Below are 15,926 nucleotides of genomic sequence, written 5' to 3'. Positions count from 1 at the left end.
TGGCCGCCTGCCAGCCACCACAGCCCCCGGGCTCAGCCCCCGGCCTGTCCCCCAGGCACGGGCCTGCTGCGAGGATCAGCTTTGCTGGGGGTGACTCCAGCCCAGGCAATGGAGCTGGCCTCACTCAGCCCAGGGCAGAACTTGGGTCCTGTGCCTTAGGCTCCGTGTCCAGCTGAGCCCTCGTCCCCCCGACAACCATTATCCACCCTCCCCCTGCCCAGGCCCCGTTGGGTCTCTGCCCACCACGCTGATGCCATTGCCCCTCCTTCGATACCACTCCATCAGGCTGCCCCAAGGGACAGTGCCCCGCGCTCTCAGACCTCGGAGTCCACCGCCCCCAGGCCGTCACGGGCTCCGATGGGCCCGGGGGCCCCTTTCCCAGCGCCGGGGCCTTTAGCAGGAGGAAGGAGGGCGCGTCACCTACCAGGCATTCATGAGGCTTCTCGCCCGTATGCACCAGGTGGTGCTTCTGCAGGTGAGCTAGCTGCGTGAAGCACTTCTTGCAAATATGGCACTGGAAGGGTCTCTCGCCGCTGTGCACCCTCAGATGGACCTGCAGGGGGCACAGGGGGCGGGGCAGGCGTGGGGAGGGAGGGAAAGAAAGAAAGAAAGAAAGAAAGAAAGAAAGAAAGAAAGGTGGGAAAGTGCAGGAGTAAGCCATGGGAGGAGCCCGGGGGTTGAGAAAAGCGAGGGATTGAAGGAGAGACGCGAGAGACATTTCCATTAGGCGATGGAGCCTCTTGCTCGAGAGGCGACTGTCCCTCTGAGTTGGGCTCTTCTCATCTGGGGGATGGATGAGCAGGGATAATGGGGGCCTCTGCCTGTCCCTTGCTGACCAGGAGGGGGGGCCCTTTCCTGGGCTGGCTCTTCCCTCCTGCCTGGAACTTTTGGGGCAAGACAGGGAACATTCTGGCTTCCCCCATCCGGGTTGTGCTGTGCTAATGAGAGAGAGAGCCTGGAGAAATTCTCCTGCAATGTGATCCAGGTGCCAGATCCCGACAGGGGACCTGCCCCGAGCTGCTGCGATAACACAGAGGAAGGGCAAAGACATCTGAGGGGCCTCTAGTGACATCCTCCCAGACCCCACCCCTATTCATCAGGGGCACCCTGATCAGCTTGAGACTGAAGCCCACCCACGAAGCACGATCCTGGGTAGCCCAGTGTCCTGCTATTAACAATGGAACATCTTCAGCCATAATGATTTGTGACTGGGAGATCTAGGAGGCGGGTGAGACGTGACTCTAAAGCAGTGGGTTTCAAACTCTCTGAGTGCCACCCCCCTTATAAATTAAAAACACTTTTTAATATATTAAACACCATTATAAATGCTGGAGGCAAAGCAGGGTTTGGGGTGGAGGCTGACAGCTCGCGACCCCCCATGTAATAACCTTGTGACTCCCTGAGGGGACCCAACCCCCAGTTTGAGAACCCCTGCTCTAAAGGCTGCTGAGAGGGTTGGAGATTGACTGATTAAGGAAGAGGCACAGGAGGGTATTTACCAAATGAGGAGGTACTTTTCCTCCATAGTGCGCAAAGCAGAGGTGAGTCAGTATCATTATACCCATTTGACAGATGGGGAAACTGAGGCACAAAGCAGGGGCGTGACCGGCCCAAGGTCGCGCAGCAGGTAGAGTCAGCAATACAACCCGGGTCTCCAGACTCTCAGCCTAGTGCCCTAGCCACTAGACCATGCTGCCTTTGAAGAGGCTAGCAGGAGCATACTGATGTGGGTCGGGAGGGGCGAGGCTGCGGACAGAGGAGGGTGGGAGAGTGTCCTGAGGTGGCCCTTTGGTACCTTGAGGTTGGAGAGCTGCCCGAAGCTCTTGGCGCAGATGTTGCACTCGTATTTGATCTTGCCGTTCTGCTTCTTCAGAGGGTAGGGCACGGGCGTGGTGCCCAAGCGGCCGGCCGGCGGGCAGCACTTTGGTGTGCTGAGATTGATGGCCTCCAGTGGCTGGGCAAGCAGGGAGGTAGGTTTCTGTTGCTGAACTTCAGAGGTATATGAGGTGCCCCCGGCAGGGGACGAATACTGCTTTGGTCCATAGTCCAAGCCCGGAGAGGAGAAAGCGCCACTTTGGAGGGAGATTAAAACATCCTGTGGCTTCCGGAGCTCGTGGGCTCCCTGTTTTCCATGAGGCAAGACAGTTGCGTAGAGGCCTGGGGATGGAGATGTCCCGTCTCCCCGGGCACGGGCGTATACCTGCGGCTCCAGCGAAGGCAACCCCAAGGGAGGGACTTCCCCCACCCTGCTCATGGGCGGCGCTGGCAGGAAGGGCGCGGCAGGGGGGGGCAGCACAAACCGGGGGTAGTGGGCAGGGATGGGGCCGCAGGCATAAAGATATGGCTGGGGCAGGTGGCCCGTTGGCAAATACAGAGGGGAGGAAGGGTAGAGGCTGCTGAGACAGCGCTGCAGCTCCTTGCACAGAGAGGTAGTTGGGCCGTACGGGCAGCAGTTGAGGACTGGCTGGTTCCTGGGGCTCGCGGCTCTTTGACATGGAGGGCTGGACTTCTCAGGCGCCCCTTCCTTGCCAGGGGCATTGGGGAAAGGGCTAAACCCCAGGGGCCACTGCTTGACGTCCTGGGGGAGCTGCCCACGCAACGCTACACGTCGGCATCCTGATGGGCTCGGTGGCAGGCCCCTGTCCAGCGCTTCCAGGTCAATGCTCTCATCTTCATCGCCTTCTTCCTCCTCCTTTTTCTTTGTGAGCTTAGCTGTGAGGTTTGGGTTGGCGGCCGAGCCCCCCTGTGGTGGCTGAGGCCCCGGTGTGGTAGGGGCTTCTGCGGTGGATTTCCGGATACCATCGTGCTCTGGAGAGAAAGAAGCAAGCACACGTTACCACACATGTCTGGGTACTGGCTTTGCCAGGAAGTGTCATGGGCAGGGGAATCCCACCCCCACCCCCTCCATCCAGGCACTGTGAGTGACTATTGATTTACCTGGCTGTTTATTCATATCCTATCCAAGGCTCCCATCCCAGGCTCCAAGCGCCTGAGACACTTTAAATGCAGACAAGTCCCCAGGGCCCTGCAGCTGGGCCTGCCGTATAGACAGAACCCAGCTCCTGTCCTGAGGCGGTTGGGTCCATCTGGTGGAAATCCCATCATCGCCAATGGTGATCTCCCAAGACCACGGGTTGTGGGTGAGATTTCCACCCTCGTGGGACCAGCTGCACCCCCCACGTCTTTCACCAGCGCTAAATTCACTTTTTGGGGTTAGCTCCTCAGTTGGCCTGGAGCGAGGCCGATGACTAGAGATGGACAGAGATTACTAGAGATGGACAGAGATTACTAGAGATGGACAGGTCCGTTTGGGTGAAATAAGGATGGAACTGGCCCAGACTCAGGCTGAATCCTGATTGGAAGATCAACATTGGTTCAGCGAAGGTTGTCCATTTCCTTGGATGCAGCCGTGGGGAGAGGAAAGCCGGGCTGGGAGCCTGCGCCCTTCAACCTTGCCTGCTCCCCTGTCACTCCATCACCTGCCCCTACTCCTCCCCCCCTTGCAAGAAACTCACCTGTACTTGGTGTCTCTCCCCTATTTCACTGGGGATCAGCTGGCACCTGGAGCTCACCTCCACACCCACCCACAATCAAGGTTCAGGGCTGGGCTGGGGATGGGCCAGCCAGCCTGTGATCAGCTGAGCTCCAGAGCAGAGTATCCGCTATCCATGGGCCTGGCTTAACTGGCAGGAGTTCTGTGCAAACCCAGACACGTGCAGGATGGCAGATACACATGCATAACCCCACACGCCCCCCCCTCCTTCGGGGCACAGCCCCCTGGCATGACTCCCCCTGCCCCCCATTACAGCCAGACTCTCTCTGGGGCCGCAGTACATCTCAGATACGGCGGCACACCAGCCACCCCAAGATCCCGTCCCCAGACACTCCTCACCGAGCTCCTCGGCCAGCTCCCTCGGCAGCGGGCACTGCAAGCGCTCAGCAAACTCGTAATTGTACCACACCAGGAGCTCGGCACCCGTCACGATGGGCTTCAGGGTGTAGAAGTAAATCTCCAGGCCGTTCTGGCAGGCCACCAGGTTCTGGGCCGGGGCGTCAGGGGTGGGGTTGACGTAGCGCATCCAGTTACTGCGGCGGGGGTCCCGGGCGTCGATGAAATGGTGAAGCTCGCCCCCCGGGGAGTAAATCTGTAGGAGGCAGAAGGGAAGAGACAGTCCGGTTAGCCACAGAGCTGGGGGCGCTTAGCGATGCCGGTGCATCTGTCAGGAGGTTTATGCTGCCTCTGGGGCCTCCTGGGTCGTGCCCACTAGGTTTGTCACTGATGGTGATGGGCACATGGTCACCCAGTTTTGTTATCCCCTTTTAACAGATGCGGGATGCTGAGGTAGAGAGGAGGGAAGTGACTTGCTCCGTGTCAGGTCCACATGGAACAGAACCCAGGAGTCCTGGCTCCTAGCTGCAAGTTCAGTCCACTGGAGCGAGCTCTCTCCCAGAGGCAGGAATAGAACCCAGGAGTCCTGACTGTCCCCAGCCAGGAGTTCCATCCACCGGAGCACAGGCGCTCCTTTCGCCAACCGCTCGCTGCCGGGGGTCAGCCCCAGAGGACCCTCCGCAAAAACGGGTCCCGCTCCAAAAGGTTGTAAGAACCGCTGTTCTGAGCACCTCGGCTGTGGAGCGTCTGCGCCGTGACCAGCTGCTGAGAGTGATGAGGTCCCAAGTACATGCGACACCTGCAGCCCGTCTGTGATCTCTCGCTCTCCCTGTGGGGCTCTCATGAGTCACTCCCAGAGAACTGGGCGGAGGAGGAGTTTTATCCCAGCCCCTGCTGACATCACCCCACGTGGGGAGAGGTTTGGTTTCAAACTCAGCCGCCTTGACCTTCGCCTCTGTGGCTTTTCTGGGCACCAGACTCGGTTCTGCCTCCCGGCAGGAGGGACTGGGCAGGCCCCCAGAAAGGGCTGGTCTGTTCCCCTTGTCGCTCCGGGAGGCAAACAGCTGAGAGCCGCCTGGTGCTTTGAAGGGCAGGAAGAGCTGACAAAGGCCAGAGGGCTATATACTGGCTGGCTCACAGCCATGGGATTATTTCCTTTTAAGAAACAAGAAAAACGAACCAAAGCAAAAAAAAAAAAACACTCCCCAGCAAGCACTGGGGCATGCTGACGCCCACCCGAAATTCCCAGCACAGAGGGGAATGCAGAAAGGGGCTTTTGCTTGCAGTTTGACCAGCAAAAGTTCCCCTCTTCTGGGCATGGGGAGGGGTTACTCTGTGTAAATAAGCTAGGGCAGGGTTGTCTAATGGTGAGAGCACAGGACAGGGAGCGGGGGGGGGGGGGGGGGGCTCCTTTCCTGAGTTCTGTTGCTGTGCCTCCCAGAGTGGCATCACTTTCCTGCCCCGTGCCTCAGTTTCCCCATCTGTAAAGGAGGGGTAGCCATACTGATCCACCTTGCACAGGGGATTGAGAGACTTAATTCCCTGAGGTATGTAAAGTGCTTTGAAGGAAGATGCCATAAAAGAGAAATGATCACTCAGAGTACGTCGGTATTGCAGGCACAGGGCGTGACCACAGCTTGGGCAGACGTTCCCGAGCTAGCTTTAACCTCAGGCCCTGGAGCAGTGAAGCCGTGGCAGCATGCACTTCAGCACAGGCTGGCCCTGCAAGCAATGCCCCGGGGTTTGTACTGCCGCTGAAGCACATCCAGCCGCGGCTTTGTGGCTCCGGAACCAGAGGTAGCTAGATTCAAGCGAGCTCGGGTGTGGTGGCTGGAGCTGCAGACACATCCTTAACCAGCAGCCCCAGGATGGACTCCAGACCCTGGCCAGGTGAGGGGCTCTGGTCAGGACACATGATGGCACCCAGACGTGACTCATTCTCCCATTAGGACTCTGTCCTCAGCCACACTGTCTGCCCAACAGCATGCTGGGGCATCGATACAATACCGGCTCGAGGAGACACTGCTTCTGGCAATGCTGTAGAGCGTTCCCTGGCCTCTTCCCTGGCAGCCATGAGATCCCAGCCACCCAAGCCCTATATGGCTACATGAGTGGAAGACAGTGCCCCCAAAGGTCCAGCTATAGCGCTGGGGGACCAGACTGGGGATGGAGACAGAGTGCTCTGGAGATAGCAAAACCTTCCTGCAAGGTGGTTCCCTGATTCGAGTGTCTTCCAAAGACTGAGCCAGAGGCAGGCCCACGCTGTGCCCGGCTCTGGAAAGATGCCAGTGACTCTCTCTCCCAGGCACTGGCCCCCATGCTGAGCCAGCCTGCCCCCAGAGAACCTGGCAGGTGACTGGCGGAGGCGTGGAGTCCCGGGTCAATAGGGCAGGTTGGGGCCAGTGGAGCTGAGCAGGGCTCGGAAGGAGCAGAGGGCCTGGCAGAAGCCGGCTGTCTCATAGTGCTGGTGACCCAAGCCTTCTAGGGAAGGTGCTGCTTGTCTCCGCCCCGGGCACCCTTGGTAGCTGACTGTTAGAGGAGCCTTCCACCCCCGCAGGAAGCTGCCCGCTCTGGCTGGCTGCCAGGAGCAGAGACATGTCTGGGAGGAAGGCTGCGCAGATAGCCCTGAGCAGTGGGTGAAAGCTCTCGGAGGGGCCGGCCTTGGGGCTGGGAAGAACACACCGACTCCGTCACCCTCCTAGGAGGGAGCCGTTACTCACTCTCCAGAAGTGCTTCCTGTCGGCGTTCTTTGGCACGTTCTCTTTGGTGTAGACCTCCCCGACCAGCGGCCCGAAGCGCGTGCCCGACGGGATGTACTCTCGGCTCAGCACTGCCACCACCTGCAGGGGCACCAGCATGCAGTCAGCACCGGCCAGCCCTCCTCCCACGCCTGGGAACGGGCTCCAGGGACCATCCCAGCAGCCTCCTTGGATCGTGAATCTTTACAGCACTCCTGACACACACATATACCCCCAAACTACCCACCCACACAAAGCCATCCCCCTTCCCCCGTGCCATACACTCCGTGCACCCTCCCACAACTGCATCACAGCTACGGCCCAAGGCCACCTGCCACCTCCCCCCTCCCCTGGGGCAGGTCTCGCCGGCACCTCCAGTGCAACCCAGCTGGGGAGACCAGATTTTGGTGGCGGTGCAAACAGGTGATGGACAGCACGGCCCTGGGATCGGTCTGGTGTTAATTAGCCCAGGCCCCTGACACGCTAATCCCTAAACGGGATTAGGCAGACGCTTCACTGGGGGGGATCAGCACAGATGAGCTGCGTTAGACTGTGAATGAAAGTTCTTCCAATTCCCATCAGAGTGTCAGAAACTGGCTCCTGCTGCCCCTTCCTGGGGCCGGAGCCTCCCAAAGAACCCCGGAGTTCCCCCCAAAACACTCCAGCCTTGCTACACCCAGAGACACCTTCAGTCCTGCCACGAGGGGAGACGGCTGCACACGGGGCAGCGTGTCTGTTCTGGCAGGCCCAGAGACGGGCCTGGGCTGGACCAAGCCGGGTCTGGCCTCCCCTTGGCCCAAAGGCTGGTGACATGCAGGGCTGGATGCAAACGCTGCCTGTGCGAGGGGGCGAGGAGGAATTCCAGCTGCCAGCAGGCCCACGCTGCGATGGGATCTGGCCGCTCGCGCCTGTGGCTGGTTCATCGCACGAACGCACCCTTCTCTGCCTCCTCCCGCTGGGTGAGGGCAGGCGCTCGTGGCCTCAGCATCGGCTGCCGGCAAACGCAGCGTCCGTGCAAGTGGAGCCTGCAAAGGCAGCGGGCATGGGGAAAGCTGCCCCTCCAGCCTAGCAAATGGGCAGCACGGGAGTCGGAACCCCCTCCCGTTGCCGCACCCTCCCTCTGGCTCATTCCCGACCGGCACCCCGCTCCTCAGCCCTATTCCCTTCGCCCTTGGGTGCACAGAGCGGGGGGACTTCCTCCATGCTCGAGGGAGATTGTACAGGAGGGAAGTTTGTCTTCTGCTCTGCATCCCCATCCCCCATCTCTCCCCTTCCTCCTCCTTCTCCTGATCCAGCAGTGCTCTGCCCCCCCGTCCCCCCCCACCCCAGCACATGAGAGCTGGGAAGAGGAGCAGGCATATGTGTTAATCAGAGTGCTCCCCTGGCGGGTTCCCAGCTGCGGGTCCATGGAGCAGGCGGCGGGGCTGGGGGCAGGGGAGGAGTGGGGGCAGGCTCAGGGGTGGGGGACCAGCAGGGGTCTGGCTAATATCTCTCCCCCGCTTGTCACCATGGCTCATTGCCCCTTCTTTCCCTCCCCACCCCTCAGCTCCCTCCTCCTCCCCCACCAGCCACGTGCTCTCTGCACAATGGGACCCAAGCTTGGTCAGTCACCTCCTTTTAGCCTGGGAACCAGCAGCGCCCACAGCCCATGTGGGCTCTGCTCATCTGCACAGGGTGAGCACGGCTGCCAAGAGGGAGGGGCACCTGCCCAGGCAGGGGGAGGGTCCCAGAAGAAGCTGATGGGGGACCTGCCCCAGTTCACTCCATGGTAATTTTTCCCTTGACTTGGTTGGGCCCAAGCTGCGTGAGGCTCCCATCGGCTTGGCTTGGCATGCCCAGGGCTATCACCAGGTGGCAGAGGAACTCCAGCCCAGGGGAGTCTCCCACCGGAACCTATCCCAGCCGGGCACATCAATGCACCTCCTACCCCAACTGCGTCAGCAAGTCTGGTGTAATACACCGGGGCCTTTCTACCGCGGGAAATGCAGGAAAACCCCAGCCTTTCCTTGCTCGGATCCCAGGGCAGGCCTGGTTAGCTCACCCCTCCCACCTGGGACAGCCTGCCACAGCAGGAAAACCCCAGCCTTTCCTTGCTCGGATCCCAGGGCAGGCCTGGTTAGCTCACCCCTCCCACCCGGGACAGCCTGCCACAGCAGGAAAACCCCAGTCTTCCCTTGCTCGGATCCCAGTGCAGGCCTGGTTAGCTCACCCCTTCCACCCGGGACAGCCTGCCACAGCAGGAAAACCCCAGTCTTCCCTTGCTCAGATCCCAGTGCAGGCCTGGTTAGCTCACCCCTTCCACCCGGGACAGCCTGCCACAGCAGGAAAACCCCAGCCTGACCCAGCTGCTGGGAATGTCCCTGATTCCTCACTTTCACTTCCTCTGCTCTCTGCCTTTCCCAGCTCCTTGGAACCCTTCACTGCCCCCTCGACTCACGCTGTTCCTCCTCTGCATTTCCTTCCTTCCCAGCAGTAGCCCCCCGCCCCTCCACACACACACACCCCCACGAGAGCAGCGACCCGGCCCATGTTCCCACCAGCACACGTGTCAGGAGATGCCCCTCCCCACCCCAACCCCCTACTCTGCCTGTCCCTAGCTCCAGGCGTGGCCTATGCCCTGGGCTGGCGCTAGGCACCTGGAAATCTGCCCCCTCCGACTCCCTGGGAATGGCAGCAGGGTCTAGTGCTCACACCCGGGGCGGGGGATGCACTCAGCTCCCCCCCCCCCCGGTTGATAGCTGCCAGGGCTCCCACAGGTCCCTGGGCCTTTGTGGGGACAGAGAAAGACAAGGTGGCAAGTTCTCAGGGCATTTCCTGGGTGCAGGCAGAAGATTAACACTGAGGGCCCGGGAGAGTCACAGTCAGGGAGCCTGTGAGACATAACCAGGCTGCCCACCACCATGGCATGCCACCCCACCACCACATGAGCACACTGCCAGCGGCGACAGGGCCTAGGGGTCTGAGCACCGGCCGAGGCCAGGCAGGGCTCACTGTCGGAAGGGAATGACCCCCCCTCCCCCCCCGCACACACACCACCAGCTGGGCACCTGCCCCTAGAAGGCCAGGCTGCAGGGAGGAGAGGGCTGGGAGGGAGGGGAAGGTTAATGCCTTGGTGGCTGCGTCTCGCTCTCCTGCTTTGATGGGAGGAAGCTGAGCCCAGAGGCTGTCACTTGGTGAATACCACAGGCAGATACAGCCCTCGCGGGGCCTGCCTGGGAGCTTCCTCCCTCGCACTCACACCCAGGAGGCTCAGGCACCTTCAGCTCTCACCGCACCCGCCCAGCCCCTGCTGCTTTCATCTCTCCCCGCAGGAAGCAGAGAGACGGGAGCTGGCCCGTCTGTGTGCAGGCCTGCTGGTGTGCCCCCGCTGATGGTGTGCGATAGGCACGCGTGGCAGCTTGCAAGGGAGGAGCATGTTCGAGCCTGCCGACGACTGTGGTCTGTCAGTGTTACACACAGGTATGGGCGTGCATGTGAGCATGAGCACGGGGGTGGATGCACACGTTAGCATGTGCAGGGGTGTGCGTGTGTTAGTATGTTCACATGCATGCGTATGAGCACGAGCAGGTGTGTATGCACAGTCGCATGTTCACTAGCAGGTTCACAATGTGTGTGTACGTATGTGAGAATGTGCACAAGTGTCTTGCAAGTGTGCAGTTTATCTGCCTAGAGGAATGGTGAGGGGGCACAAAGGATACCTCGGAGCCCCTCTTCTTGTCCCATTGCCTCTTGCCTGGGCCGGGGCTCCCAGGAACAGCCAAACCCTTGGTGCCTGCGACTCACCTTGTGGCTGCTGTTGCACTGGAAGGCCAAGTTTCGGGGTAAGGAGGCTTGTGCGCGAGGGACGTCGGGGCGCATGAGCATTTCGCACGGCTGGTCCTTCACGATGTAGGTGCATCGTTCCTGGAAATCCGCCTCCCGCCATTGCAGCATGGCACGGAGCTCCCCTCGCATCGCCGCTCGCTCGCTTCCCTCTCAGTCTGGCCACAGCATGGGGGAGCCTGGCACAAGGAGGACAAGAGCAAACTGCTCACTCACAGTACCAGGGGCTGGGGCCACGCAGTCACTGGCCGGGGGTGGGGGGGGTTACTGTCCCTGGGGGCTCGGATCAGACTCATCAGAACGCTAGACAGGGGGCTCACACGTCACACCCTACAGGACCCGAATGCAAAGAGCCGGAATCTCCAGGTGTAAATCAGGAATAACTCTACTGACAGCAAAGGAGTTACCCTGGTATAAATCTAGTGGAGGTCAGATCAGAATCAAGTTCTCCAGCCGAATTACACACTTGGTGTTTCTCTCTCTTGCCCCTGCCCTGCCCTGCAATTAACCAGCCTCACCTGCGAGTGACTCAGTCATCTCCAAGGAACCAAGCTCAGCGATCCCCAGGGACCACACTGGGGTCGGCGATGGAGAATCTGGGCTATGCAGCATCCTCACCCACTGCTAAATTAACCGGGGTGGGTCCCTGTGGCTCAGATCAAGCGTGGTCGCTTAATAGCAGATGCACCCAAAGGGAACCAGCTCTGTGATCTGTGGTAACATGGGATGGATTTTTTCCACCTCTAACATCCCTGCCCCTAAGGCGCTCTACACCCCTGTGAGTTTGCTTCTTTTTAGATCTTCCCCTTCACTCCTAGGGCCAATGGTCACTGGGATCTCTGGCCAGGGGCTCGTTAGCGCCAGCTAGGGGTGGTCTGCGGTAGTGGCTGGAACTTAAGGGCAGTTTGTGCTGTGCAGCAGGAAGAAAACACAAAAGGCCTGATCCCACTCTGAGCTGGCAGCCTTTTTCCGGCCACTCTGCGCTCATTTTGCCCCTGGGGAATGACTGCATAGGCCACACGGCAATGGAGAATCTGCAACCTGCAGTGCCAGAACTTGGGCACAGTCCGTCATCCATCCCTCTCTCTAGCCCGTGTCCATCCCTGTAGACAAATTCACTTGGACCGATGCTTTTGTCCCCTGCACTCTTACAAGTATTGACTTAAAAAGGCTGCAAAGGACACTTGAAAGTACCCCAATGCCAGCGGGTTGCTGACCCCCCATGACATCTCACAGCTGACGGCCTGCATGGCTAACGCACACCATGACATGCAGACGCCGGGCAGGAGCATTAGCCCCCGGGACTAGGGGGTCTGAAAACAGATGCTGTGGCTGCCATGGGTGGAAAGTGCTTGTGGGAACAGAATGCAGGCAGGGAGCACCAATGACAATTGAACCGCCGACGGGCGCAGAACCCATCCCGGGGCCAGCATGACACAGCTGCCATCTCTGCCTTTCCAGCTGTCCAGCTTACACCAAGCGCGCGGATCATCGTCAGCTCTGCACTGGGCAAATAAGAATTTTTTTTTTTAAAGGGAGCGGGGCCAGGGGAGTGGAGTCTCCGCCAGAACAGAAGGGAGGGGGAGTATTTGCTCCTAAAAATGAACTCCTCAGATCCATCCGTCCAGCCAGGGCAGTGATCCATACAGTGAACATTGTCTTCTGCTGTATCCAGTCGGGTTATAATTGTCGGCAGCTCTGGGGCTTCCCCCTGCCCTTGGGTGGCTATTCCACACTCTATCAGGAAGTCCTGTCTGACAGTCCCCCTCAGTTCTCCTAGTTACACCCCCTTGTCCTCCAGGCTCAGATCCGAGACGGTGATTGTCTCTCATGCTCATGCACACGGAAGGGCCAGATTTAGGCACCAAAATAAGGCCCATTGATGCTGGGCTCTTCTGAAAATCCGGCCCAGGCATCAGTGTTGAGAACTGAGAGCTAGCTCTGAGCTTTCCAGGAAATCTGTCCTCTTGCCAGGTCTTTGAAATAACCACGGCGGGAATAGAACTGATTTTGTTATTTTGGAGTGAGTTTGGGAGCGGACTCTCTTATTGCAGGTAAAAGCATCTCACGTCAATTCAGGCAATGCCAAGTGACCAACTTGAGCCCCTTCTAGGCCAAAATCAGTGGGTCCAGACTTGCTATACCAAGCTAAGTGGAGTACTCAGGAAAAGGGGCAGATGGGGAAAATTCCTAAGGAAAGTTGCTCCGAAACAGCCAGATCAGGGTCTTTGGGGCAAGCCCATCGTATCTAACAGATCCTGGGGCTGCCAAAGTCAATTGATTGTAACAGGGAGCAGAACTGAGCCTTTAGCGCCTTTACTCTTTCCAGATAAATGAACCCCTCCGCCCCCTTTGTCATTTTTGTGTCTCTTCTCTGAAGCCAATTCATTTTACCTGCCTCTTCCCAGTCCCGACGTGCCCAGAGCTGGAGGTGGAATCCCAGCTGTGCTCTCTTACAATGATCCCAAATCTTTGTCCCCTGCAGGCTCCCCGGACATTGGGGAGCGTGGATGGGGCTAGCTGGGTCTCCTTTCAAGTGGCCATCCTTGATGCACATACAACTTTGCTAGCCTGACACTGACTTCCCCGCCAGTGCCTGCGTCTCCCTGGGAACTCTCCACGCTGGCTGGCACGTGACGGAGTCCCGTCGAAGGAAGGAGGTGCAGTAGCCGGTTGGCAGGCCTCAACAACTGCATCTCATAGAGGAGAGCGGGGCGGGGGGTGGATCGGGCACTAGAGGGCTGCAGCCAAAGACAGATGGGCAGCAAGAGCTCCCGGGAAATGCCGCTGGAAAGTCAGGTTTAATTCATTTCTAGGACAGCCTCGAGGCACAGTCACAATCAAATCGACAACAGGATTCGTCTCTCAAACTGATGTGGACTCACAGCCCAGAGTGCCCCCGTCCCTTCCCCAGCAAACAGCCCCTTCCCAAGCAGCCTCCCTAGGAGCACGCCCTACAGCAGCAGAGCGCCTCTGTCAGACCAAGAGGCCGGCCCAGCCAAGGGTGCTCCTCCGAGCATCTCCCGGCCCTGCATGCCAAGGACTGTCAGATCCAGCAGATCCCAGCAGGAAGGCAGAGATGGGAACCCAGGAGCTGCTCACTTGGCTGGGATGCCTGACTGCAGAGCTGGCTCCAAGTCTCGGTCCCAGGCTGGAAAGTGGCACTTACCTGGGATCACCTCCTCCTCCACCCAGCACAGCTGCGGGCAGCCCTCGCCGGCCCTGCCATGCCCCCCAGCCTCCCGCCTCAGAGGTCCTTCCCCATCTCTTCTGGCCCCGGCTGGTGTGCTCTGCTCTCAGGTCCCCAGCATTGGGGTGAGCCGCTCCTGCAGCAGGATGACAGGCAACAGCCCTCATTCTGACAACCTGTTTGTGGAACACGAGCTCTCCCGGGGGCGTCACGTGCCGGGGATTACAGGGGATTAGCCAATGGCATGCAGGGAGATGGCCCCTCTTTCACCCCTGCCAGAAAAAGAGAGTCCAGATGGAGGATTTGGTAGCCCTCCTGTTAGGATGCAAAAAGTACCAGGAGGAGTCCCAAAGGGGGGGGGAGGGGGCGCAAGTGGCCTTGACCCCTGCATAAACTGGTTTAGTGGGTGGGGGTAGCACAGGGAGGGGATCAAGAGAGATCCGTGCTGGGGGGCACCTGGCCTGCTTTGTGGGACCTCAGATTTGGCCTTTCCTATCAATGAACTGGCTCCAAGCTGGGAAAGATGCAAGGCTTTTCCCGGGCCATGGGGGAGAGTTTGTGGGTGTGAGGGAGGTCTTCATGATTCCCTATTATCACAGCAAAAGAGACTCTACCTGGCCGGATCTCCCTCTAGATACAACACAATGGGGTCTCACGCAGCTGCCAAGGTGAAAGGCTGGGGTTTATGAGGTTTCCTTGGTTTGACTGATTGATTTAATGAACGATCACTTTTAATGATCTAGGCTTGGTTCTGCAGCGAAATTTTCCACAGTGCAGCCCAGCAATATGACAGTACTCAGCAGGCATGCACCTCCATGGCACGCGGAGTGCAGAGACCCGGGTACCCCAGCCTGTGTGAGCCCCACAGCAGTTCAGCTGCTCAGATCCAGACCTGGGCTACCCCTGCCTACATACAGCTCCAGAACCGTCTGAGTGCAGAGATCCAGGTAACCCAGTAGGCAAGCACCTCCATGACAATGTGACCACAGAGATCTAGACCGGGGCTATTCCAGTAGGCAAACACCTCCACAGACAGCTGCAAACAGCAACCCAGAACTGGAGCGCGGACGTGTACAAAGAAATTCCATCGATTTGCTTGGCAGGCAGTTTCCTGTCACAGATCTTCACGCAACCACAAACAGGCAGCCCACCCCTGGCGCTCACCCACTAAGGAGAGCAGGTCACTCACACTCCTGCAAACAGCCTTTGTAACAACTATAGACCATCGCTGTTCTGTGCATGCGAGAGAGAGAGAGAGAGACCTCACCCCAGGACTTCAGCAAACCGCCAGCGACCCCACTCCTTTGATGTGGCAAAAACCAGAAAACTGCACAGCACCAGAGTCATTCAGCGCCTTTCTGTTGTTTGACGTCGCTAGGGTATTGCGTTTGTTTTTGTGCATTTAACAAACACTACAAATATGGGCCAGGCTTTGGTGGGTGTAACTTACACCGTGTAAATCAACAGAGTAACTTCTGTGCTGCTTTACCCACACCGGGGCTCTGGCCCTGCATGGGGTGCAGGAGCAACCGCTGGTTTGGAAGCTCAAAGGAAGTGCAATTCTAGTCTTTGCCAGCAGGAGTCACTGCAGGGACTGGGACAGGCGCACGGGCCAGAGGGCAGTTCGCAGCTAGTGCAAACCCAGCCTCTCCCAGCAGGGGTCACTGAAGGGTAGTGTGTTAGGAGCACAAGCCATGAGGAAGCGTCCGGCTATTTGCAATGCATAGATGAGCCCTGGTATAATGCAAAGTACATGGCAGAATTTCATTCAATGGCCTTTTGTTCCTCATGGCCGGTGAACATGGGCTGGAGCGTGCAAAGGGCTGAGGACCTCACCGTCCTGGGGAAGGTTGGGATGGGACCCTGGGAGTCTTTCCTCTTCTTCTCCAGCGCCTCCAGTGACAAGTAGCAGGGAGCTGGGAAGTTTGCCTTCTATGGGGAGATTAGAGACGCTAAATGGGTGTTGCTCTGGTAGAAGACGGCCGAGGATACCCACATGATCGCAGCCCACGTGTATCTGAAGGGTCTAAATGTCGAGGATGGAGAGGAGTCCACCAGGGCCAGCATCCAAGGAGGTGTATCCGAGGGTCTCAATCCAAATGGACTCCAGTGAAGTCAGTGGGAGTCGTGGGTGCTCAGCACCTCTTCAGATCAAGCCACTAGTGCCTAATTGATGCACCCACCTTTGAACAGGTTGGCAGAGGTGTCTCCTCCCAGTTCCCCCACCCCACCAACAGCTACTGCTACAGAACAGGAAACTCACTCCGTCATGGGGCAGTCGCTGAAG

At 58.8% G+C, this 15,926-nt stretch overlaps 1 protein-coding gene across 2 annotated transcripts in view; it reads right to left on the bottom strand.

Annotated features, from left to right (window-relative positions):
• The window catches only part of ZNF683 (zinc finger protein 683), a 36,709-nt gene that overhangs the window by 2,443 nt on the left and 18,340 nt on the right, over nucleotides 1-15,926 (bottom strand). For both annotated transcript variants that reach the window (XM_054012113.1, XM_054012112.1), the window contains exons 2-6: nucleotides 10,411-10,628; nucleotides 6,610-6,729; nucleotides 3,893-4,145; nucleotides 1,796-2,808; nucleotides 425-553 (exon numbers count right to left, since the gene is read on the bottom strand). In XM_054012113.1, the coding sequence (XP_053868088.1) occupies nucleotides 425-553; nucleotides 1,796-2,808; nucleotides 3,893-4,145; nucleotides 6,610-6,729; nucleotides 10,411-10,581 (1,686 nt within the window). In that variant the 5' untranslated portion in view covers nucleotides 10,582-10,628. The remainder of the gene's footprint in view (nucleotides 1-424; nucleotides 554-1,795; nucleotides 2,809-3,892; nucleotides 4,146-6,609; nucleotides 6,730-10,410; nucleotides 10,629-15,926) is intronic.

The sequence above is a fragment of the Malaclemys terrapin genome, chromosome 22 (assembly GCF_027887155.1).
Source record: "Malaclemys terrapin pileata isolate rMalTer1 chromosome 22, rMalTer1.hap1, whole genome shotgun sequence".
Classification (NCBI taxonomy): domain Eukaryota; kingdom Metazoa; phylum Chordata; order Testudines; family Emydidae; genus Malaclemys; species Malaclemys terrapin.
This window is presented reverse-complemented; position numbering and strand designations above follow the sequence as displayed.